A 26,649-nucleotide genomic window follows, 5' to 3' on the forward strand; every position below is an offset into this window, starting at 1 on the left:
AAAATAAAGATATTTTAATTATTTATTTATTGTGGTCTCTTCGTCCTCTCCGGTAATTCTCCGGTGTTGTGATTTTGAGAGAGCGTTTATTGGATTATTGTTGAATATTTCGTCAGGTGACAACCAAAACTCTCTAATTACAGTAATTACCACTACAAGTTCGTAGCCATAGTGAACCGTATTAGTAGCAGTTTAAGGTTGATTTTTGTTTTATATTTTTTTTAGTAATTAGTGAGTTTTGGTTGTCACCTGACGATTTACTTTACCATTTAATGACCGTGTTGACGTCACTTCCCCTGACACAAATTTTACTTCAGATTTGACTTTTCAGATTAATTTATTAAAATTTCGTTATTTTGGAAACTTATACCGTATAACTTATTTAATAATTATCAACCATTCAACCCTTTATTACAAAGATTAATTATTCATCGCTTCGCGGATTTTTGCGGATAATATCCGTTTCATTTTATAAATTGATACGGAAACGCAGGGTTGCCATAAAAAAAGCACTCACTGTTTTAGGATGCGGCCAGCGTTTTAAACAGTAACTCGAATAATCTGGACTGCTTGTCATGTCATCTTTGATTTGCTGTCAAGACGATTAGTAGCTACTGTGGTACTGGTACTTGAACGGGTCGTTTTCTGAACAATTGTCTTTGTCGTTTGTTTTAAAGTGTTATTATTTAAATCCCTTTAGTGAACAAACATTAGTAAAAATGGACGACGATTTACCTACCGACTTCCAGGTCATCGTCGTTGGAACTGGTATGCTCTATATTTTTTATAAAACGATACCGGGCGTGACGGCAGTAACAGCAGCCTACTTATCGATCTGAGTTTTTTCAGTGACATCGAAGTTTAACTTGTTTAATTGGCAACGTTTTATTTTGTTCAATAATTACTTTAATAATCATAAAAAGAGAAGCATTACGTAGACATACATCACTAATATTCGTCACACAAATTAATGAAATACTTGCAGAGTTGGCTTAGTTCGACAGTCATTGTCTACGTATACACTGCAACTATGTACATCCAAATAAAATCAAAATACACGTTTTACTTCAACGTTATTTTTAATGGAATTAAAATAAATAAGTATGTATAACTTTCCTAGCTCAATAAAAATCGAACTTGATCTTGTAAGTGCATTTATTTACTGCATAGGTACATTGTCAATTCGTCAATAAATTATAATAGTACTTATTCTAAGATTTTTGGTTCATTGTTGATGCTACGGCTCAACACACAATAGCAATTTTCCAAGTTATGTTTGCTTTGTAATTATACCTAATGAGTAAGGTTTGCAATCCTGATCCGTTATGTGTGATATTATCCAGATCTGGATCTGGATCCCCAGATCTTCGCATACATTTCAGATCCGTCGTGCAAAACCTACTGAGTAAACATAAAGGAAAACTGTTGCTAGGATGCAAACTATTCTTATTTTGAAGTTCTACGTGGACCCAGTACTCAAATATCAGTTTTGTCTCAGTTTTATTTGGCTGCATAGTGGAATAAATACAAATTGTAATGGGATGGCGTCACATGGATATGTGAAACTATTTTTTAATACTTCTCATAAAGCTGAGAAGCCAATATTTTGTAATAATTTGATAACCTAACTTCAAATTCTATATTGCGCGACTGCACAAATGTTAGGCTCACATGTTCTTATTGTATTTACCAAGGTATGGTGGAGTCTATTGTAGCGGCAGCCTGCAGCAGAATAGGGAAGAATGTTCTTCACTTAGACTCTAGCGATCACTATGGTGGGCTCTGGGCATCCTACAATTTCGATGGGCTGCAGAAATTCATCAAAGAAGTCAACGCTGATCCTAAGCGTCAGCAACAGGTCTACAATGTGTCCGAAAACTGGTATATAGAAAAGTAAGTTGGGTATACACCCTTGCAAGTTGGGAGATAGCCTGATAACAGCACATGATCCAATGTCACTGACTTACATTCAATGTTTACTCATTTGTTGCTTCATTGAGTATTATAAATGTTAAATTATACACATTATACTAAACTATATAAAACTGGATCTAATCATGTTTAACAATGGATATGGAAATAAAACTTTATTAAGTTTTATATAAGAAAGTTTGTTGACATTTTGAACTACTCTGCAATTTATAGAATATAATTTTACTAAACTTTCTAAAAGTGTAGGCATTGATGGATTTTAATAAACTTGATAATCTGTATTTTTTTAAATTGTTAAATAATTATCAAATTTCGCAAGATTGCGATTTGCAAGATTTCTATTATTTGCTAAGGGATGCGCCCCAAGAAGAAGAAAAGAAAGAGGAAGGGGAAGAATCCAAAGAGCCAGCCAAGAAAGTTTGGAGCCAAGCGAGCTTTGCGGCCGAGTACAGGAAGTTCAACATTGACATGACTCCTAAGGTATACTTGCCTTAATCTCTCTTACTTGTTAGTTATTTGCTGGCCGTAAATTTAGGTAGATGGTTTCTTAAATTCAACCCGAAGGAAAAAATAAGTATTATTCAAACTCGATGTAACTATTAATTTTGTATTGCCAATTCATTTTGTTTTGTTATTAAATTTCTTTAAAAATATTTTTAGATGGATCACTCCTTATATGTGTGTCGCTTAACTTCAAACTCAGGTAAATCCATTCGACCCTCTCAGCAAATAGCTACCCTATTACCTTTTCTTAATACCAAAATCGCATAATCTGACAGATGGATTTACCCGAGATTGAAGTTAAGCGACTCATGTAACCTCCTTATATGTTTTTTGGAAATATTGACTTTAAAGTTCAAATGTTTACTTCCTCCCCTCTTTGTGAACTGTCTCTTTTTTTTTAAATTGGGAACAAGTGACACAACATTTTTAATAATGTTTCAAATCAATTAGGTATATTAATTGGCAATAAATACAATAATCTTAATCATGCACAGTTGATCAGATAATTTATTTCTGTGTAAGGCGGTCTTTGGATGCAGATCCGCACACCGCGACATCGCTATATACGTGCATAGCGCTGTCTGGCACACAAACCAAAGCGACATACCAATCCGTATCAGTATGATAACCGCTTAGGGCCACTTGCACCATTCACTAACCCGGGGTTAACCGGTGAACCAGAGAGTTACCATGGTTACCAGTACAATTTGACACTGAGTTAACGGTTTAACCGGGGGTTAACCGGGTTAGTGGGACAAGTGGCGTTTAGTTGCTGAGCTAGCACCAACCCGCAGCTGCTGTTCTCCCGCGGGCCGCTGGTAGAGCTGCTTATCTCGTCCAACATCGCGCGCTACGCGGAGTTCCGGTGCGTGACGCGCGTGCTCACGTGGCTGGACGGCAAGCTGGCGCCCGTGCCGTGCTCGCGCGCCGACGTGTTCGCCACCGAGGCCGTCGGCATCGTCGAGAAGCGGCAGCTCATGAAGATGCTCACCTCCATCGTCGGCTATAACGAGGAGGAGATGAACAACGAGTTTAAGGGTGAGTTTACACTGTTCACCTAATGACCCTAATGTGGCGTATTGAGACTATTGATATTACCGCGTTATATTCAACTTCACCTCTTTCTCTACATGATCTTAAAGTTAAGAATCTTAATCTATATTAGGTACTGAACAGTAATATCAGCTTATTTGTTTAGATTCATTTAAGAGGACATGTGTAGAAAATATTCGTGTTTCTGGATTTATTTAGTAATTAAAGAAATAAACTTTAAGGCGTGAGACTTTTCAAAACTCGGAACAACAACGATGATAATGCTGTTTGTTAATTTAAAGTTTATATTTAATTTACGAAACTACTAAGGACATTTTTACGAAAAAATGTCTAAGTAAATTACGAAATACATATTTCTTTTAACTACTGACTGGTGTGCAATCGAAAGCAACTGTAACGTTTTATTAGGAAGCTGAAACGACCTTGAAGCGATTGCATTAGACCAAACATAATTCTGGGGTAGATTACTCACGCCGCGTAATTTTTGTGGCCTAGCTAGACATTCTAAACATTTCGTTCGACTTAGCTGATTATATTCAAGGATATACATATATATAGGTACATATATGTGTCTGTATTGTCTAAAAGAAGTTACTAAACCCATATACAAGGTGTAATAAAATTACGGAGGATCCGTTTAAGGGCACGATCGTGTGTTCTGATTAGGAAAAAGTAGAAAAAAAAGAAGAGCTAGACGAATTTATTGACACGAAAAATTCTTGGCCTTCGTATGGAGGGTTGGCCCACTTGGACGACCTGCCCCATAGAATTCTTCAGCCTGCTGTCCCACGTCCCACTGCTGGGCACAGGCCTCCTCTCATGCGCGAGAGGGCTTGGGCTATAGTTCCCACGCTAGCCCAATGCGGATTAGGGACTTCACATACATCACCTTTGAATTTCTTCGGAGATGTAGGTATGCAGGTTTCCTCACGATGTTTTTCCTTCACCGATAAACTAGTGGTAAATATCAAATGATATTTCGTACATAAGTTCCGAAATACTCATTGGTACGAGCCAGTATATGAACCCGCATCAAATAATATAGAACCAACTTTTAACAAAAGACGCCTTACAGACTGGAACGACAAGACGTTCAAGGAGTACCTGACCCACAAGGGTCTGACGCCGACCCTGATCCACTACGTGTTGTTCGCGATCGCGGGCGGCGACAACAACATGCCGTGCCTGGAGGGCGTGCGCGAGTGCAAGAAGTTCCTCATGAGCCTGGGCCGTTACGGGAACACGCCCTTCCTCTGGCCCATGTACGGCAGCGGCGAGCTGCCCCAGTGCTTCTGCAGGTAATATTGAGATTTCTTTGCGTCTCACTCTCTCATCTCATTACGTCTGACGCCGACCCTGATCCACTACATGTTGTTCGCGATCACGGGCGGCGACAACAACATGCCGTGCCTCGAGGGCGTGCGCGAGTGCAAGAAGTTCCTCATGAACCTGGGCCGTTACGGGAACACGCCCTTCCTTTGGCCCATGTACGGCAGTGGCGAGCTGCCTCAGTGCTTTTGCAGGTAATTTTGTTATAGGGTTTCCAATGTCATTGCGTCTCACTTTCTCATTAAGCAAGATGCAATAGACATTGGACAAAGATATTTTACAGATGGAATACCACCCTTAAGCTTGCCGCGGTTTGGCAATCCGCTAATGTTGAGTTGAATGTTGAAAGTTGAATGAATTATTTATTACCCATAAAGTAATACCTGTGTTTATTTCTAATTACATATATGTACTTAAAAAGCGCCGTAGCCGTATCTGGATAATTACACCATTGAATTGGCGTCATCTAGCATCAATCTTAAGGCTGTCAATTCGCTCCGCGAAAAGTGCCTAATTCCGCACAATCCGCCCGCTGAAAGGACGCGGATGGCTCTGGCTGTGGCCCTCAGGTCAAAAAGTTTGGAGACCCATCTCTTAGGACACTAAATATTGTTAAAGTTGCATTCAAGGGTAAGTTAATACCTATTTAGGATTTAAAAAAAGCAATTGGAGCACTCACGAATTGCAAAAAAATATGAGTAAGTCACGATATAAAATATGTATACAATTGTATATCTTATGCCTTCGAAGTAAGTAATGAAATGTATAGATATTTATGGACGCAAATGTATCTGCGGTTCAATGACCCAAATGTGCACCAAGTCGCAAGAAATTGAGGCGACTTTCTAATATTGCATGCCGCGCGATGACGTCATAGCAAACATTTGGATGGACGAATTACTACTTGACTTTCAATGAGGATTTGAAATGAAATTGTGATATTGATACCTAATAGTGACTGATTAATATAAAGAGAAAGCAGATTTTTTCGATTTCTGTTGCAAAATGGACAAAAATTTAAAGTAATAATACTTAGTTCTTTGATATACATTTTAAGAACGATATATCCGAACAGTGGGTATTAGCGGAATCAATGTCAAACCAGTAGAAATTATAGAATACATATTTATAAAAAAATATATAATTAAGTTTATAATTATTGTATGTATGTTAGTCTGTAAGGTATTATTGATGTATGCCTTTGTTGCCTGACAATACTGTTTTTGAATACAGATTGTGTGCTGTATTCGGCGGCGTGTACTGCCTGAACCGACCCATAGACAAGGTGGAATCGAAGACGGTAGACGAAGGCAAGACGCAAGTCACCATCGCCAGCAAGTCGAAGACGCTTAACTGCGACCATCTCGTTATCGGCATCAACGACTGTCCCAAGGAACTGCTCTCCGACGAACCGGGAGAGCGCTGCGACATCTCTAAGGTTTGTTTATCTGCAAGCATGCTGCCTTAATCAGTTTATGAACTAGGACTAGTTACTAGGTGGTATTGATTGAAGACAGTGGATGTGATGGGCAATATCACTATCGCTGATATTGCAAGTCTAAGACGCTTAAATGCGACCACCCCGTTATCGGTACCTACGACTGTCCCAACTCTCAAGGAACTCCACGAAAAATCCAACACGACCATATTACATTTATTTACTAGACCATATACGTGTATAAGTTATATATTACGTAATTTTAGTCGAATAATCGTTCGACATATGTTTCGATTCGTTTCGAGGATCTTCTATTACCTTTAAAATAGTTTTGATTTTAATTTTTAGGAGGTTTTAAATATGTTCGAGTCTCATGGGAGTTTTATAGTTTAAATTCTAACACGCTCTGCTGCACCTCAGCATCCACGATTGTTCTCAATAACTTTTCAACGTGACCTTGTAGCCTTGTCACTTCCATTAATTCGTACATTACATTATCACGACTTTTTTTATCAAAGTTTCTGTGAATCCCATTGCCTTGACACATTAAATAAAATAAAGATATTAGAGGTGTAAGGGGTCCAAATTCCATCTCACGGATTCCAAGCCAACCTCCCCTGCTCGTGGTCACCCTGCTGAATAACGAACGAGGCCCTGGCGCCCCACCAACCCGCACTGGACCAGCGTGGTGGGCTTACGGTCCATATCCCCCTTATGAAGTATAACTCCCTGGTATGGCCCCGAGTGCCCGGCAAAAGTGGTGCTAAGAATCCCCGGGCGGAGATTTCCCACAAAAATAATTGCGGGAAACTACAAAAGACAGAGTTGAGTCGAGGAAGCGAGGGGAGGCCTTTGCCCAGCAGTGGGCCTTAAACCAGGCTAATAAAAAGGTATAGAACATTATTACACAAATGGACTAAGGCCCACTCCCACAGTAAGGTCAAAAAGGCTTGTGACATTGAATAGAGTCACCAAGAAAAGTCCACTGCGGATTTGATAGCCCACGCAGTGCAAGTATTATTTTAAACGTCAAACTTCTATGAAATGATGACGTATAAATAACACTGGTACTGCGAGGGCTATCAAAATCGCTGCAGATTATTCGTGGCTTAACTTTAGTTAATTGTGTTCCCGTAGGGCGTGTTCATCACGAACGCATCCATGCTGCCGAGCGAGAAGGAGCCGCTGACGCTGCTGCGGTTCCCGCCGCTCGGCGACTCGGAGCACGCCGTCACCGTGCTCGAGGTGGGCCCCGCCACCGGCTCCTGCCCCAAGGGACTCTGTGAGTACTTACTCTATTGAGTTCTCGTAGGGCGTGTTCATCACGAACGCATCCATGCTGCCGAGCGAGAAGGAGCCGCTGACGCTGCTGCGGTTCCCGCCGCTCGGCGACTCGGAGCACGCCGTCACCGTGCTCGAGGTGGGCCCCGCCACCGGCTCCTGCCCCAAGGGACTCTGTGAGTACTTACTCTATTGAGTTCTCGTAGGGCGTGTTCATCACGAACGCATCCATGCTGCCGAGCGAGAAGGAGCCGCTGACGCTGCTGCGCTTCCCGCCGCTCGGCGACTCGGAGCACGCCGTCACCGTGCTCGAGGTGGGCCCCGCCACCGGCTCCTGCCCCAAGGGACTCTGTGAGTACCTACTCCATCTAATATGCCCCTTTACACCAGGGACATCCTATTTAAAGTTGTACCATACTTTTTAAATATAAAAAAATATTAAGAATTCAAGACGTTAAAGTGCATGCTCAGACATTTTTGAGCGCCTTGGCCGCTTCTATAAATCTGATGGTGACCGTACAGTTAGATTACTACCCAAATGTTTAAATCACTATTCCGTGCCGACTTGTATAAAGGACTCCGAACTGCGTCAGGTACTCGCTATTAGCCACTTTTTACGACGTTTTTTGCTAGCTGTCGCTGTTTACGCGCCCCGTTTTTACTCCACGCATGACTCACGGACACTGTCCAGCTAAATAGGTAAATTGTAGGCACAGACAAAACATCCTCCAGACTGAGCATAGTCGCGACCCCCGCTGCCACGCATACGGTAATTTTACTCCATGTTTGAGTCGAAAGTGTCTTTGTGTGACGTCCGTGAACTCGTTCGTCGTTTGAACGGACCAATCACGCCACGGGACTTCGCTCACCTCGTCCCGCGCACCCCCGCATTTTTGGCAGCATCGGTTGCATGAAATAATTGCTCTGAACTCCGTCTAGAGGATTCCTAGTCTATGATTGTAGGTATGCCCGGCCGTTGCGAGGTTTTTATTGCCTTTAACTAACTAACTAACGGTAATAACGAATTCCTCTTTCGCATGATACACGGTCCTTTTTATCAAGCTTTTATGTAATTTCAGTAATTTGCCTTGTTAGTACCTTATGTAAGTTAGTGTAGATCAAAACTTGGAAGCTAAATTTGACTTTTCGATTTCCGATTGAGCTGAAATTTTGCTTACATATGTACTCGTAAATTGTAAATCGAATCATCATCATCATCATCATCAGGCTATAATAGTCCACTGCTGGACATAGCCCTCCCCTAAAGAGCGCCATAGCGCCCTGTCTTCAGCTTGCCGCATCCAGCATCTGCCTGCAGTCTTTCGCAGATCGTCATCCCACCTGGTCGGAGGGCGTCCTACACTACGTTTGCCGAGTCGCGTTTGTAAATCGGATGACAATGCAATATTATGATCAGCTCCATTACATGAGCTGATCTGATGATGGAGACAGGAGGTGGCCATAGAAACTCTGTGATAAAACAAAGCAAACTAATTGTGTTTGGGGTTGTTAGAATTGCCTCAAAATACAAAGATCTTCAATTGAAATTCGGATCGCTGACTTTGTCTGGAACATATTAACTACTTACACTCGAACAATAGGGTATTATACAATACAATACAAATATGTACTCTTTATTGCACACCTTTACTAATACTGTATTTAAAATAAATTATTTTACACCATGCTTGAAATAAAGCACCAGATAATTATTAAAAAAAACACGGATAAAAGTTATTTTTAAACACAAGTACCTATTTAATAGTTCGGATGGAAGTATAAAAAGTAAGTGAATTGACCGTGACGTCACGATGTAATGTTTCATAATTATAATTATTATAAATTCCATATTATCAAATCGTTTTGACAGTTCTAAAAAAGTAACTGATTTGACTAGTAGGGAAATACCCTATGTTCGTGAATCAGCCCATGAGGCTTACATTTAATTTCCGTGTTTATCCTGGCAGAATATCAGCGATGTGGCTTGCCGCATCATCATGCTGAGCCAGCGCCAATTCTCTGCCACGACACATGGTTATGTTTCTTTTTGGTTCATATCATGTAATTATAATAGTTTTTTTTTAAATATAAGCTGGATGTCAATGTTTAATTAATCTCTCTTTGTAATTACAATTTATGTTGTGGAAATTAATAAAGTGTTTATCTAACTATTTTCATATAGGTAGTATAGTCTTATAGTTAGTTTATATATCTCATTCTCATTCCAGTCGTGGTATACTTCATCACGAACAAGGTGAAGGACGCGGAGAGCGACCTCATGCCGTACGCCGAAAAGATCTTCCACATGGGCCCCGGCGAGTCCCCCGACGACAGACCTAAGGTAACACCAACCGAACAGGCAAGCCAACATGATAATCGTTGATCGGCAAAATATATCGGCACATAAACAGCCGGGTTAGCACATGATTGGCGCGACAGTATCTCCGACTATACCCGTCCCTTTTTAATTAACATACATAGTTAGAAAAAAGGCGGGTAGTCTATCTCGCCGCGTGATACTGTCGCGCCAATCATGTGCTAGGCCTACAGATGTGACGAAAAGTCATCATTTCCATTCATTATTTAAGTTTTGATTGGGGTGTTCTATAAACGTTTCCTGGTTGCGTGAGTGCAGACAAGCCGAGTTCTGGGCAGAATCAGTGTAACTAGAGTAACTACCATGAGGTCTGTAACTAATTCGTGCGAGCTTTAGAAAAAAAAATCAATGACGGCGTATCATTAGATATGGACATCTATGGACAATTATTTTGTCTTAGAAATAACACTCGCCGGCAGAAACTAACAATGATATCTGCGCTCCCGGGTACACATTAACGTTTCCGACGCTTCCGATTTCGTAAAAATATTCCGTACCTTAATAGTACATTATTGTCGAGGCTCGGAAGTAGCTACTTGCAGGCTGAGGATTCTTTTTAAACGGACGACCTTGGGAGTCCGTTTAATTGAATCCGAAGCCAGCAAGTAGCCTTCCATCCGAGTCATATATAGTGCTTTTCTCAAAAATGGTGCAAGAAATATAAATATCATAGAAATATTTTACAAAAGCAACGTTCTTACATATATATTTTGACAGAAATAAGCCCATGCCGCCTTTTTATTTTTTTTAATAAAAAAATTGAAGTGTATTTTTCTGCCAAAAATACGCCAACCTATTTGAGACATCTAAATAGTCGCGGTGCTAATCATCTGTTTGGCTGTTTAAGACTGCGTCGTGCAAAATCAGCGAAAAAGGCAGTCACCGTTTAGTCGCTAGCGTCCACATCGCTTGATAAAAAAAATTATAATAAATATCATTATTATCCCAAAGAGTGTGTTTACAACGAATCACCCTTGAAAATTTGAAATCTTTTACAATATAATAAATACACTCATGCAAAGTTGTACCTAAAACGTGATGAACGAGTGTCAGCGTTTAGTAAAATTTGTATAAAAAAATCGATGCTCATGCTACAAAATCGAGTGATTTCGAAAGCCAGATAAATAGACTACAACGAATCAGGCTTTTCCTATTTTTCCTCTTAAAGGCTACAGAGAAATTCAATCGTAAACGTAAACTTTCGTAAAATTTCCATACATCCGCCATATCTATCAAATTCTCCTTCTCCTCAGATGCCCGCTGTGGGCCGTTGGAAGCGGACGCGTACATGCTTTTTCCAAATTTACATTTCAATTTGTCATATATATTGACAGAAATTCATGTCCGTATACGAATGATGATACCAGTGAAAAACTGTGTTCAAAATAAATAGGGTAAATGAAAATTGTCACACGGAGATCCAGAGTCATTAAAATTTTGATTTGTGTTTAACTGTTTATTCATAAGTCATAATACTTTAAAAATATAACAAATTATTTAAAATATATACGAACACAACCAAATCAGTGTAATTAGTTTCTTCCTAATTCACTAAAAATTATAAAAGTTTGAAGAGTTGTTTTATCTTATTGGAATAAATTTTCATTGTGCTGGCATTCATATTACGTCATTTTAAAAACATAAATGACATAATGTCAATATACTAGATAGACAATTTATCAACAAATTTCTTCACATTTTAACGTAAACAATATAAATTATTAAAATTTTATTTATGAAGACGAAGCAATTTTGTTCACATAATATCAGCAATAATTTTTTTAGTTTCAACCAGTTTTGTTGCTATTCTGAGAGCTATCACGTGCTTTGAAAGTTAATTCAATGATATATCATCAAGAATTTGAAACCAAGACTCGACCTGCAGTCTCAGCGAGTTTTTGTGGCTATATTATCAGTTGAAAGAACGATATTTCCATCGCAGTGGTATGGTTTACGAGTTACCTATATTGGTTTCATGTGACGATGTTTATATAAATGTATCTATCAAATAACAACGTGCTTTTATTTCATTGATATTCGGTGCAAAACGATAACTCAGTAACGAAAAATAATTACTTATCAGAAATGCCTTAAAGTTTTTTCAGTGAACGTTTATTTATAGGTATTTATGAGGTCTTATGTCTTATCAGCGTGGCTTTGGCCTTTGGACATTTTTGTAATGCTTTGTAATAAGGTAGGTGAGGTATCTATATCCCTCATTTAATAACCTTTTTTTGAATGAATTACAATTTAATTATTTAAATAAATAAGTGGTCTACAAACATACATATCCGCTCGGTCCGCTAAAATAATTTAAGTGCCCTACATAATAGGTATATTTAAGATTAACAATCAGTAAACATCATTAATTACGCTCAAATGCTTGTTTCAGTACAAATTGGCTGAAATACTTCCGACATAAAACCTAAAGGTATAAAAGTACAATTTGCTAAGTAAACTGTCAATCTACATTAATTATAATAGATAGACTCTTAGAAGTCAGCTTAGTGAAGATTATGAACAACATATAAGTACTTTCTAAATAAAATACAATTTGTTTTTCCATGACTCATGTAGGCCGTATTTTACTATAGACCATTTTAAATTGAAGATGAAATTAATTCATGATAAAAGCTAATAAGGCCTGGTAATATTTTCTGTTATTCTTGAACTTCTGTTCAAGTCAGTGTTCAACTGTCAGTGCAAGTAACAAGGCCCGGTTCCGAACCAACATGGTATGGTTTTTAGGGTTCCGTACCCAAAGGGTAAAACGGGACCCTATTACTAAGACTTCGCTGTCCGTCCGTCCGTCCGTCCGTCTGTCTGTCACCAGGCTGTATCTCACGAACCGTGATAGCTAGACAGTTGAAATTTTCACAGATGATATATTTCTGTTGCCGCTATAACAACAAATACTAAAAACAGAATAAAATAAAGATTTAAATGGGGCTCCCATACAACAAACGTGATTTTAGACCAAAGTTATGGAACGTCGGGAGTGGTCAGTACTTGGATGGGTGACCGTTTATTTTTTTGCTTTTTTTTTGTTTTTTTTTGCATTATGGTACGGAACCCTTCGTGCGCGAGTCCGACTCGCACTTGCCCGGTTTTTTTTTATAAAACGTGTATTTTTCAAAAGCGCTGGAATATTTATATAACTATTTTGGTATATGAAGAAACATGAACAAATGAGAAATCTATATTGAATTGATTTGGTAATAATATCCTGATTATTAATAGAACTATTTCAGTTAAAATAAAGGTGGGCCTTATATGCTTCACCTGACCTTATTCGTCCACATTTAGATCCTATAGCTATATTTGGTCACTTTGGCCGTCACTATCTATTTGATGCATATTGTACTAACAATTAAAAGTACAGCTCATATGTACTTTTACCTGTACTGAAACTTAAGCATTTGAGCGTAATTAAAGATGTTCACTGATTATTAACATTACGTGTTAAAGAACCGTGTCCCGATGGTGCGTCCATTAATGAATCGCATACTAACGGATAGAGGTTTACGAGTACATTCACGGAAAAATGATTATAGGTAACCCAATACTAGTGGCTTAGTTGCCGTTTATAAATTGTTTGTGTCGAGCAAAATCAGCGGAAAAGGCAGTCACCGTTTAGTCGCTAGCGTTCACATCTCTTGATAAAAAAATTTATAATAAATGTCATTATTATCCCAAAGAGTGTGTTTACAACGAATCACCCTTGAAAATCTGAAATCTTTTACAATATAATAAATACACTTATGCAAAGTTGTACCTAAAATGAGATGAACAAGTGTCAGCGTTTAGTAAAATTTATATAAAAAAATCGATGCTCAAGCTATAAAACCGAGTGATTTCGAAAGCCAGATAACTGGACTACAACGAATCAGGCTTTTCCTATTTTTCCTCTTAAAGGCAACAGAGAAATTTAAGGTTAGGTGAGGAATATAAGGCCCGACGGGTAACAAGGTCCAGCATTCAAGAATAGTAGTTAAAATAACAATTAAATAGCTGTAAGCAGTATTGTAAAATACTGATAAGTGTTTGAGGCCTCGTCACTGAGGAGATTTTGCAATGTCATGACCGAACTGGACCAAACGTTGGAATGTTATGATAAGTCTTGTCATTCATGATAGTGTCGGGCCCGTATAAAGTAGTATGAACGACAGCCTTACTGGATCGTATTTTATATTTTTCTTAATTCTAATATGTCAATGCGGTTACCAACTTTTTCTGTCACGTGTGATTATATGCTATGCATTTTACCTGTGTGAAAATTGTATAATTGAGATAAATAAACTAAATTATACTTACTATATTCTCTGTTATTCTTGAACTTGTACTTGGGCTAAAAAGGCCCTCTGTCTGTGCGGGTGACAAGGCCCGGCCCCGGGCCTTATTGAACGTGAGACGAAATAGTAAATTTAATTATTTTTATATAGGTAATTATGAGTTCTTTGATTTCCCGATAAGCATCACTTACTGACTTACAAAAGTATAAATGTAGTACATATGTAGTACCTGAATTTTATTAGAGGTTTTTAAAGCCTTATTATCAATTAAGTTATAAGTGAAATATAATACGCGTCTTTAGTTGTAAAAAAATATTACAAGCCCTATAACTAATGAGGGGATCATTTTAGATATAGTCCACTTTTTTCGAGTAGGTAAATTCGGACTAACTATGTTTACAAACCGCATACCATCGCCCATGACCACACTGTTAACTGACAGTTCGTAAACCTTATTACAAAAGGCATAAGGTCCACCGATGGACAGTTAAGAGCATCGCCGTTTGTACCTATCTTAATACAAATAAAAGTCAACAACGAAAATAATTAATTACCTAATACGTCACATACCTATGACATGACATGAACAAACAAGGAAAGCTATATATAAAAAGTGATTTTTCTCTGTCTTCTCACAAAGGAAAGCTTTGACAGTTTAAATTCCTCAAAGAAGGTCCGTAGTTAACACTAAACTCGAAACAGCACCTTTAAAAAACATTAGGGGTCACTGACCCGTCCCAGTAAATTGAGGTAGTGTGTGTGAGCTGCGTTTGTGTGTGAAATGGGGTAATTTGACAGAATCTGAAAATTTACCCTCCTCGACGCCCTCTTAATGGGCCTGTGCCTTCATTTGATATGGTCATTTCAACTTTTAAAAAGTTTGGAACTCGACAAATAATGGAATTTGTATGCAACATTGCAGTCCCAAAATCGAGACTGCAATGTTTTTAACTTTTTAATTTTTGACTGACCATAAACTACGCGCTTCGCGACCTAGTTTTTAGACGGCAAAGTCGACTTTGCCGTCCATTTTTGAGAAATAATTTTTTTCTACTCCCGTACTTTTAATTGCCATTTAAAGGGTTGTGCACATACCTTTAAACCCCTATCTTTTTTTTTTTTTTTATTCATTATTTTAGGAGTGTCGTGGCTTCCGACCTCCGTGGCGACCTGACATAGACCGATTGACTGACTGGCTGACTGACATACATATTTGGAACCTTTGGAACTCGGACTTTTAAATTCAAAATTAGACATGACAGCCACAAGACAAAACCAGACCAGTTCACGACAGATAGCCGACGAAGACGGACGACACAGACCCAACAAGGAGCTTAGTCGCTGAGCGATTATGGCGCTCCATACGTTCGCGAAAATACAGTAGCATTAGGTATAAGATAATTATTATTATACTTAGTTAATACACAATTTATAAGTCTTATACAGTAATTTTGCTTGCTCTGACTCAGGATTAGCCAGCACGACATTGCATAATCCAGTGTTAAAAGTTGCACGAAGAGGCTCCCCTCGTACACATTCCATCAAAATGTGATAAACGTCCTCTACTACTCCACAATCAGTACAATTAGGGTTATCAGTTTTCCCCATCAAGAACTTAAATTTATTAGAAGGAACGTGTCCAGAGCGGAGCCTCATCGCTATCACAAGGTGTTGTCGTGTAAGCGAGCACTGCGTTATCCACGGAGACTGTAACGGTTCAGGCTGTATAGTTCGGTACCATATACCCTTCTCTTGAGATCTTTTATCGAAAAACTCCTTCCAAAGGTTGGCACAGTGCTTTCTGACTTGACCTAGTGCTTCGGTATAAAAAGGCACCGCATTAATGACTACGCCTTCCGAGGATGCTTCTCTAGCCAGTTTGTCTGCAGCTTCGTTACCGTCGATGCCTATGTGCGATCCCTATCCCTATCTTATAGTTGTCAAGACAAGTCTTTAGTCTATTCCCAGAAACAGTATTTGTGCATACACGCAGTATCTTTTTGGCACTTTTACGATACTTCGTGTAATCACCACTTAAAAAATATTGTATGAAATACATTGTTGCGAACCTAATTTTAATTGTCATCTTTGACAGATGAGTGAACCATAGACAAGTTTTTTTATTTCATTCATTCTTTTCCCGCCCGTACCCGGTGTATACGAGTATAGCCTGACAAGTTCTTTTTTAGCCCTGATATAATGTCGCTACAAACAGCTTACATATAGCAACAATACGTGTACGTCATGAATAGTCGGGACAGTGTGTATTGGCATCGTGCAAGAGCGAGTGAGGTATACAATTATGTACATGTGAGTTGTAGAAGTATGTTTCCCAATCGAAACCCAATCGCCCATACAACCATTTCCAGTCGCCGTTACGACGCGGTGTAGACACATCTTGTGTCGACACCGTCTGTTTCGGTCACAATTCCAGTCGCAGAGTCGTCGCCGTGTCGACACAGTTACCAGAAATGGGGAAGGGTCGACACATGACACAAAGTGACATAAAGTGTGGTCGCCGTGTGCACACATTGTTACGAGTTTGCGACTACTTTATGCCAAAATCATTCGTTCATTCGTTCATTTTGTTCCTGTCAAATGGAAACTGTCAGATGGAAAAATAGTTAAATAAAAATAAGTGACATTAATACGCCATCTCTAAAACGGATTACAAGACGTAATTATATATTGTTTGCATTTATATTACAATAGGACTTAAATTATTATGGGGAATTAAACTGCTCGAGTGATTTGATAAACTAAGTGTAATATAATCAACGCGCCACCGCATTGTTTTAGTTTAGCCGGAAATGAAATTGTTTACTTCTCAGTGCCTGTGTTCATAACTATATTATTTTATGCATTTTTAGTACTTCGATGCGTATACTATACTTAAATAACAGAAATAACGCTTTACATACTACGAAACTGGTTAATTATGATGTATAAATATGGTTTAAGGCTGAGAAATATTGCAGTCACAAAGTAGTCGCAAATGTTTCGACTTTGTGTCGACTCTGTGTAGACACATGACACGCGCTGTCAAAAGTAATAACAAAGTTACTGGATTTGCAAAATGGCTCCTTGTGTTCATTTGTTTTCAGATATTCTCAAAGTGTAAAAATGCCGTGGTCAGAGATGGGACTTAATAGATTGAACTGTTTATTCGACTAATTAATGGAATAATAAAAGTTAATCCTCAAATTTTAATCGCGATTAGTTTAGTCGACCTAACATAGATTGAAATTGAATTAATCTGAATATTAATCGAATAAATTATCGATTAAATCTCGGTTGGAAGTTGAGAGGGGGCCATTTTTGTACGTAAAAATAATAGAAATGTCTTGCATGCAGATGGTAGCCAAACACTTTGTCATAAAAGTCGAGATGGGTGTCGATTTATAGGTTTTAGGGAGTGCCGATTTCGAAAATGATGACCATTTTGGAATCCAAAATGGCGGCCATGCAGTGTGTCATAAAAGTCGTCATGGATGTCGTTTTATACGTTTTAGGGGGCCCCAATTTTGAAAATGATGACCATTTTGGAATCCAAAATGGCGGCCATGCACTATGCCATAAAAGTCGTCATGGGTGTCGTTTTATAGGTTTTAGGAGGCGCAGATTTAGAAAATGATGACCATTTTGAAATCCAAAATGGCGGCCATGCACTATGTCATAAAAGTTGTCATGGGTGTCGTTTTATAGGTTTTGGGGGGCGCAGATTTAGAAAAAGATGACCATTTTGGATTCTAAAAATAATAAAAGTCGTCATGGGTGTCGTTTTATAGGTTTTAGGGGGCGTAGATTTCGAAAACGATGACCATTTTGGATTCCAAGATGGCGGCCATGCACTATGTCATAAAAGTCGTCATGGATGTCGTTTTATAGGTTTTAGGGGGCCCCGCTTTCGAAAATGATGACCATTTTGTAATCCAGAATGGCGGCCATGCACTATGTCATAAAAGTCGTCATGGGTGTCGTTTTATAGGTTTTGGGGGGCGCAGATTTCGAAAATGATAACCATTTTCGATTCCGAAATGGCGGCCATACACTATGTCATAAAAAGTCGTCATGGATGTCGTTTTATAGGTTTTAGGGGGCCCCGATTTAGAAAATGATGACCATTTTGAAATCCAAAATGGCGGCCATGCACTATGTCATAAAAGTCGTCATGGATGTCGTTTTATAGGTTTTAGGGGGCCCCGCTTTCGAAAATGATGACCATTTTGGAATCCAGAATGGCGGCCATGCACTATGTCATAAAAGTCGTCATGGGTGTCGTTTTATAGGTTTTGGGGGGCGCAGATTTCGAAAATGATAACCATTTTCGATTCCGAAATGGCGGCCATGTACTATGTCATAAAAATCGTCATGGATGTCGTTTTATAGGTTTTAGGGGGCCCCGATTTGGAAAATGATGACCAATTTGAAATCCAAAATGGCGGTCATGCACTATGTCATAAATGTCGTCATGGGTGTCGTTTTATAGGTTTTGGGGGGCGCATATTTAGAAAATGATGACCATTTTGGATTCCAAAATGGCGGCCATGCACTATGTCATAAAAGTTGTCATGGGTGTCGTTTTATAGGTTTTGGGGGGCGCAGATTTAGAAAATGATGACCATTTTGGATTCTAAAAATAATAAAAGTCGTCATGGGTGTCGTTTTATAGGTTTTAGGGGGCGTAGATTTCGAAAACGATGACCATTTTGGATTCCAAGATGGCGGCCATGCACTATGTCATAAAAGTCGTCATGGATGTCGTTTTATAGGTTTTAGGGGGCCCCGCTTTCGAAAATGATGACCATTTTGTAATCCAGAATGGCGGCCATGCACTATGTCATAAAAGTCGTCATGGGTGTCGTTTTATAGGTTTTGGGGGGCGCAGATTTCGAAAATGATAACCATTTTCGATTCCGAAATGGCGGCCATACACTATGTCATAAAAAGTCGTCATGGATGTCGTTTTATAGGTTTTAGGGGGCCCCGATTTAGAAAATGATGACCATTTTGAAATCCAAAATGGCGGCCATGCACTATGTCATAAAAGTCGTCATGGATGTCGTTTTATAGGTTTTAGGGGGCCCCGCTTTCGAAAATGATGACCATTTTGGAATCCAGAATGGCGGCCATGCACTATGTCATAAAAGTCGTCATAGGTGTCGTTTTATAGGTTTTGGGGGGCGCAGATTTCGAAAATGATAACCATTTTCGATTCCGAAATGGCGGCCATGCACTATGTCATAAAAATCGTCATGGATGTCGTTTTATAGGTTTTAGGGGGCCCCGATTTAGAAAATGATGACCAATTTGAAATCCAAAATGGCGGCCATGCACTATGTCATAAATGTCGTCATGGGTGTCGTTTTATAGGTTTTGGGGGGCGCATATTTAGAAAATGATGACCATTTTGGATTCCAAAATGGCGGCCATGCACTATGTCATAAAAGTCGTCATGGATGTCGTTTTATAGGTTTTAGGGGACGCAGATTTCGAAAATGATGGCCATTTTGGAATCCAAAATGCCGGCCATGCACTATGTCATAAAAGTTGTCATGGGTGTCGTTTTATAGGTTTTAGGGGGCCCTGATTTCGAAAATGATGACCATTTTGGAATCCAAAATGGCGGCCATGCACTATGTCATAAAAGTTGTCATGGGTGTCGTTTTATAGGTTTTAGGGGGGCCCTGATTTCGAAAATGATAACCATTTTGGAATCCAAGATGGCGGCCATGCACTATGTTAAAAGTCGACATGGATGTCGTTTTATTGGTCATGGTCATCATTTTCGAAATCTGCTCTTCCTAACACCTATAAATCAACATCTATGATGGCTTATATGACAAAGTGCACGGCAGACATCTTGGAATCCAAAATGGTCATCATTTTCGAATTCTGCACTCCCCAAAACCTATAAAACGATATCCATGACGACTTTTATGACAAAGTGCACGGCGCACATCTTGGATTCCAAACTGGTCATCATTTTCGAAATCGGCACTTCCTAAAACCTATAAAACGATATTCATGACGACTTTTATGACAAAATACGTAGCCGCCATCTTGGATTATAAAATCATCATCGTTTTCGAATTCTGTACTCCCTAAAACCTATAAATCGACATCCGTGACGACGCAAGTTATCTTTATTTTCAGATCTAACAAATTGCTACAGAATACAAAGGACAAAAAAGAAGCGAGGAGGTAATGAAACAAGCAAAATTACAGATGATTCCTCGACGCAATTGGATGCTTCTTAAATTGTGTCCAGATTTTTTTGTCATAAAAGTTTTTATTTTTCACATATTACTCTCACAAGTTCCGTGACATTTCGACCTTGTAATTTTTTAAGTAAATGTTTTTGTTTATCTATGAGGATCTCAATAGAATAATATAATATAATCAAGGTATGTTTATATTTGATGATTGAAATAGTAACGCAAAAAAAAATATATATTTGTGTCTTATATTCCTGCCCAAGAGTTTTATTTTTCCTTTTCCTTCTACACAAGGTTGGCCAAGTAATAAGAATTTAGGGCTCTCAATTTTATTTTGACTTCTACAACAGTAAAGCTACGAGGCCATGTTTGGTATCGTTTTCGTATTAAATTCGCAGTACCAAATTTAGTTATGGTATCACATTGACACCATTCCAAAGTAAAAACATATAAACTTATTAAAATACTTTCTTTTAAACTCCTCTTCACGCTTAAACTGCTGAACAGTTTTAATTTAAATTTAATACACATATATTTTGAGTCCCGAGACAGGACATAATAAGTTATCTCAAAAATCATCCTTTAAAGGTGTAAAATGAGGTGTAGGGGGGAATTCAGAATTGACTTCTTGAAGTTAATACTGTTTAAGTTTAGGTTTGAAGTCATGTTTTTTTATCATTTTTAACTAAATCAAAGATGTAGACAATCCCAAATTTAATATAAATCGGTTCAGCGGTTATTGATTTCCCGTACAAATTTCCACGCCACTTTTCACACCTTCAAAAGATGATTTTGGTTATAAGATCTATCCTATGTCCTGTTCCGGGACGCAAACTATTTCTATACCAAATTTCAACGAAATCGGTTCAGCGGTTAAGTGTCAAGAGGAGTTTAAAAAAAACCGGCCAAGTGCGAGTCGGACTCGCGTATTAAGGGTTCCGTACATTAAGTCCGACTCGCGCTTGACTGCACATTTCTAATAGGTTTTCCTGTCATCTATAGGTAAAGAACTATTTTGTGTATTCAGACGGACAGGCATACAGACGCACGAGTGATCCTATAAGGATTCCGTTTTTTGCTTTTGAGGTACGGAACCCTAAAAAGATTTTTTTTAATTTTGTGGAATGGTGTCAATGTCATACCCTAAATGGATTCAGCAACCCAGATTTATACGAAAACGATACCATACACGGCCTGGCACCTTCACTGATGTAGATATATCAAGATAAAATTGAGAGCCCTAAATAAACTTTCAAGAGCGGATATCTCAAAAACTATTCAACATATCAAAAAAATTGACTGAATAAACTTGTAAAAAATTAAATTAACTTTCATTTTGTATAAGTAGCCATGTCGCTAAGATGCATAGTTTCCGAGATATGATCGAAAAACCGGAAAATGGGACCTTCAAAGCCCCTTCTCTTCCCCCCGCTCAAGGGCTACGGCCGGGGACTTTTGATATGTTCACCTCCTAACTTGTCCAAACCAAGTTACAGAGTCAAAAATTGTGTTCCGAGCATTTCCCTTTACAACTTTTTTGAGCATTCGTTGCCTGACCTAGTAGCGTATTGCATTTCTTTAAAAACTTTTCTGTAAAAGGTTGACGGGTGTTGGGTGTTTATATGGTTTTGGTCGATTTTTATCATTCGCATCGCCCATGATGACTTACTAGAATTACGAGCACACGAGACACTAATAGTAGTTTGACAAACTTTGGTTTTCAAGAGGTATTTTATATTGACATTTGCTGTCACAAATTTGCTGTCAGATTTAGTCGCAAACCGCACGCAAAGTGCACACAAATGTGTCGACACCTTGTTACGGAAAAGTGTACACACGGCGACGACACTTTGTTTCGAAACAATTCTAGACACATTGTGTGGACTCTGTTACGACACATCTGACATTTAGTTACCACTTTGATGATTCTGCGACTGGAATGGTTATATGGGCGAAAGAGCATGTTTAGTTGATAATTAAGTATGAATAATTTACCTATCCGCCATAATTTGATTCTAAATATTCGACCTCCGTATATATATTTACCAGATTCAGTCACTCGTGGTGGTAATGGCTCATTCTTATAATAAATATTTTTGATTATAGCACTAAAGACGCCTTAAATGAGAAAAATAATAATTTAATAATTAATATTCATATTTAGTACAAAACTAACCAGTTTATTACAAACTCACTATGAAAATCAGTACCCGTCATGTCAACAAATAATTTCACAACATTGTTTAATGGAATGCTACTGAATCCCGTATCCTTTTTCTGTCGCAAGTATTTTAATGTATTTAAAATTATTTGTTTAGCATCGGTGTGAATTTTTTTGGGCATTTTGATTGCAAAATCTATTATTATCCTGAAATATTTACAATCATTTTCGATTTGTTTACATCGGTGACATTCAATGACTTTCAATGTCGGATGTCAAACAAAATAATTGCCATTAAAATAAATTAGTTCCATCGAAAATCCGCAACGTGGCGAGGGCTAAAAAGGAACTTGTTAGGCTTTACATATGGTGTTGTAACGTGTCCAGTGCCTGTGGTCGCTGGTGTACAACGTGGCGGACACGAGCGCGGGCGCGGCGAGCGGCGCGGCCGGCGTGCACGTGTGCGCCGGGCCCGACGCCGGACTAGACTTCGACCGCGCCGTGCACCAGGTCAGTGCCTACTATATACCTCCTGCGTATTGCAGACAGTAAAATGTTTATGGCCCCTGTATATTGTCATCTGATTTTATCTACCGACGAAAAAATCGAGTTAGATTTCTCTCTTGAGTGAAATGTTCCCGTTACGGCCTGGCTGCGACATTGCGCGACTGGCTTCGGCTAGGGCGACAACCATAGGTTGGAGCGATCCCGATCGGACCTTTTGTTCCCACCTAAGGTTTTCGCCTTAGCCGAAGCCAGTCGCGCAATGTCCTGGTTAGGCCGTTAGTCTTAGATTAGATCTGCCGCTATAATCGCTATATTAGATCGCTCGAAACTGTTTTGTCAGGTACCCATTAATATTCAAAATCAAATGTAGCCGATTAACCTTTCGTAAACTTTTAAATTAGGAACCCATTTCTCATTACCTGTCACAGTCGTTCGAAAGAGACGCATGTCGATAACGTTTGCATATTACTCGAGGGCCACGGGATGCACCGAGCGTGCACGCATGACGCTGTCGCCGACCGCCATACATCTGTTTTAAGGTAGGCGTCCGCAGGGCCGCACCGTAAGCAACGAATTTTAATATTCTTTGCATATAAAGTCACACAAGTAAGTGCCATGCGGCCCTGTGGGCGTCTACCTTTAGCCGATGTATGTATAGCGGTCAGGGTCGAACGTGCTCGCTCGGAGCGTCAATTTCGTGGTGGTCGGGTTGTCAAATCGTCGGCTAACTACCGGTCCCTCCCCCAGGCGGAGCAGATCTTCAAGCAGATCTGCCCGGGGGCGGAGTTCCTGCCGCGCGCGCCCGACCCCGAGGAGATCGTGTTCGAGGACGGCGCCGCGCCCGGGCCCGAGTTCGAGCGCGGCGACGAGGAAGACAAGCAGTAGCGAGCTCGCCGAGTTGGAGGCCGAGGCCGGGGCCGAGGCGGAGGCCGAGGCCGAGGCGGAGGCCGAGGCCCGCTTCCGGTTGTGCCGTTCCCGACGACGTTCTCCGTTTTGTTATCGAACAGCTGTCGGTCGAGAATCCCCCGGTGTTCTTATATGTCTCGCAGTAAACGGGGAACGTTCCCGAGAACGGCCCGACTCTAGACCCGCTGGCGTGTTTGTGTCGCCCGCATGGGGCGGTCCGTGAGATTTACAAGTTAGTAATTAGGTTTTTCAGTACCCGGTGCCGGTGTCAGATAGAATCTCGATTTGTGGCATGTTAGATCTCGCCGGATTTCTATTTCGTAGAAAATTTGTGCATTCTTTTATAAAACAAATCTCAGATCTGCTGTTGGTACATAAACGTTTATTAAAAAAATATAAATAATTTAGACAAGTTATCTCCAAAATGCTAATTCTGCGACGTGACATAAAACATACAGGAGAAATGGGACAATTTTTAACATCAACATCAACATCAACATCAACATTTATTCAGCAAATAGGCCACAAGGGCACTTTTACACGTCAACATTGAATTTACATAAAAGCAAAAATAATAACATCAACAATTTTATAAAATAAAACTAACAATTCAATCTAACGTATTACAATTACTAAGAGATGTATATGGTCTCTTAATGTCGAATTACATACAAAATACAGATAAAAAAACACACACAAAAAAAATCTATAATATTTAACCAATTCTAATTGTCATTCTAAATCGAAGAACTTTCCAACATCGCACTAAAGTTATCTAAACTGGTTACAGTCCCCACAGTAACGTGTCTTGTAGCATTATTTTTTAGTCACCATATTTTGGAATAAATTATTGATGTAATTTTCAACTTTGTCAAATTTGAGTTCATACACAACGGTTATTCTGTATTAATTTTATTTTTGACGTGCGATTATTATTTGGTGGGACTAACAAATATTAGATGTCTTAATTATGATAAAATGATCTCTATTACTAATGTTTTTAGTTCATTAGACCAGTGGACTGAGTGGACTAGCTTATTGTTAAAATAAAATTTTAAAATGAGGCTAAATCAACTTATTATTTTTATCCTACAAGTTATAAACTATTGTATTAATAATTTTTAAGTTTACTTCCTCGGAGGGCATGCCTATTGATATCAATTGGCTGTTCTATTATATTGTTTTATGATAATTTTATACGAAGTTGACTTTGGGAATTAACGCTCGACGAACAGCTCTCACAAGCCAGATATTTTGGAATATCAACAAATCTACTATAAAATTGTATTCGATTATGTCTCGTATATTTAAGTTGTTGGTTGTGTTCTAAGAAATATTCATATCAAATGTTAATTGTTATCGACATAAACACAACAGCGGGCGCGCAGTACGTTTGAGCGTAACCCAGAGGGCCTACCGCGAATCACGTTCTACGTGTTGCCTCTCTGTCGCACTCGTACGTAAGTGTGACAAGGAGGCAACATGTCGAACGTGGTTCGCGGTTGGCCCTCAGTTCGGTTCCAATTTTAGTATTTTTAATACATTGATACGCTCAAGGGTGCTACTATAATTTAGGTATAAATAATCTCGGTAAGATTTTGAGGCTTTCAGCGCTTTTCTTGATGCATTCCGACTGGTGCGTTAGGTCGACGGCGACGCGCAAGGCACGCTGGGTAGAACAACATTTTAAGCCAAAAGAATAGCTTAAATTAGGTACTTATTTCGACAATGACTTACACGCAAAGCACTTGCTTTGTTTTTGTCAACATTTTATAAACATTCGTGTTGCATCTCTTTCTTCAATACTATAGAATAGTAAAACAAAAGAGATGCAAACTATATTTGGCAAAATAGTGAGTTGCGCGCCGCGTCGTCACTTGATAGAATGATTGTAGACTGATTTACCAAGTTTGCTGCGACAAAAAAATTAGATAAAATTTGATTGCGACGCTTTATAGGTTATCGGCTTTTTATCACATTAGGAATATGTTAAGACTCCGCTAGACCTATTGCGCAAATGAAATGCCAATTCGCGAGTTGCAATGCGAAGAACAGGATTGTCAGTGCGGTACGTCCGAGGGGCTTCACGATTCCCTATTAACTCTATTGAGCGGTAGGCCGGTAGGTTTGGCGGAGGCATTGATTTATGTTTACAGATGACTTGGTAAATGAAACATAGTATTTAAAGTGGTGACGCAGGGTTAAGCGGGAAGCTGGCTAGGTTATCTTGATACGAAATAGTAAGATGAACATGTAGCAACTAATAGTATTTATAATGTCGAATCGCAGTCTAACATGACCTACAGCAGCGGTCGGCAACCTTTTAGTAGCCAAGGGCCACATAAAAGTTTACGAAGATGACGCGGGCCGCACTTTGGTAATATTTGTGACTTTAGCAAACATTGTCGGTACTCAGTATTATATACAAAATAGCCAGGGAGGTTCGCGGGCCGCAAGCGAGAGGTTGGCGGGCCGCATGCGGCCCGCGGGCCGCTGGTTGCCGACCGCTGACCTACAGTATAGTCGGCATCAGAAGTTGCTTAATGGGCAAGATACTCAAAATTATTTATTTATAAAAAAAAAATGTCTGTCTCGCCCGCTAGACGCTTTTGATGCTGAGAGTACCCTAATGAAATAATCACATATTATAT

At 39.2% G+C, this 26,649-nt stretch overlaps 1 protein-coding gene across 1 annotated transcript; it reads left to right on the forward strand.

Moving 5' to 3' along the window:
• Nucleotides 1-605: 605 nt before the first annotated feature.
• Nucleotides 606-26,283, forward strand: LOC134666663 (rab proteins geranylgeranyltransferase component A 1). Its single transcript, XM_063523890.1, has 10 exons — nt 606-768; nt 1,695-1,893; nt 2,286-2,412; nt 3,231-3,474; nt 4,565-4,787; nt 6,052-6,256; nt 7,744-7,888; nt 9,766-9,878; nt 22,973-23,095; nt 23,840-26,283. Exons 1-10 carry the CDS (start codon nt 720-722, stop codon nt 23,975-23,977), a joined length of 1,566 nt encoding a protein of 521 aa, XP_063379960.1. The 5' UTR covers nt 606-719; the 3' UTR covers nt 23,978-26,283.
• Nucleotides 26,284-26,649: the final 366 nt, after the last annotated feature.

Source organism: Cydia fagiglandana, chromosome 8 (assembly GCF_963556715.1).
Source record: "Cydia fagiglandana chromosome 8, ilCydFagi1.1, whole genome shotgun sequence".
Taxonomy (NCBI): Eukaryota; Metazoa; Arthropoda; class Insecta; order Lepidoptera; family Tortricidae; genus Cydia; species Cydia fagiglandana.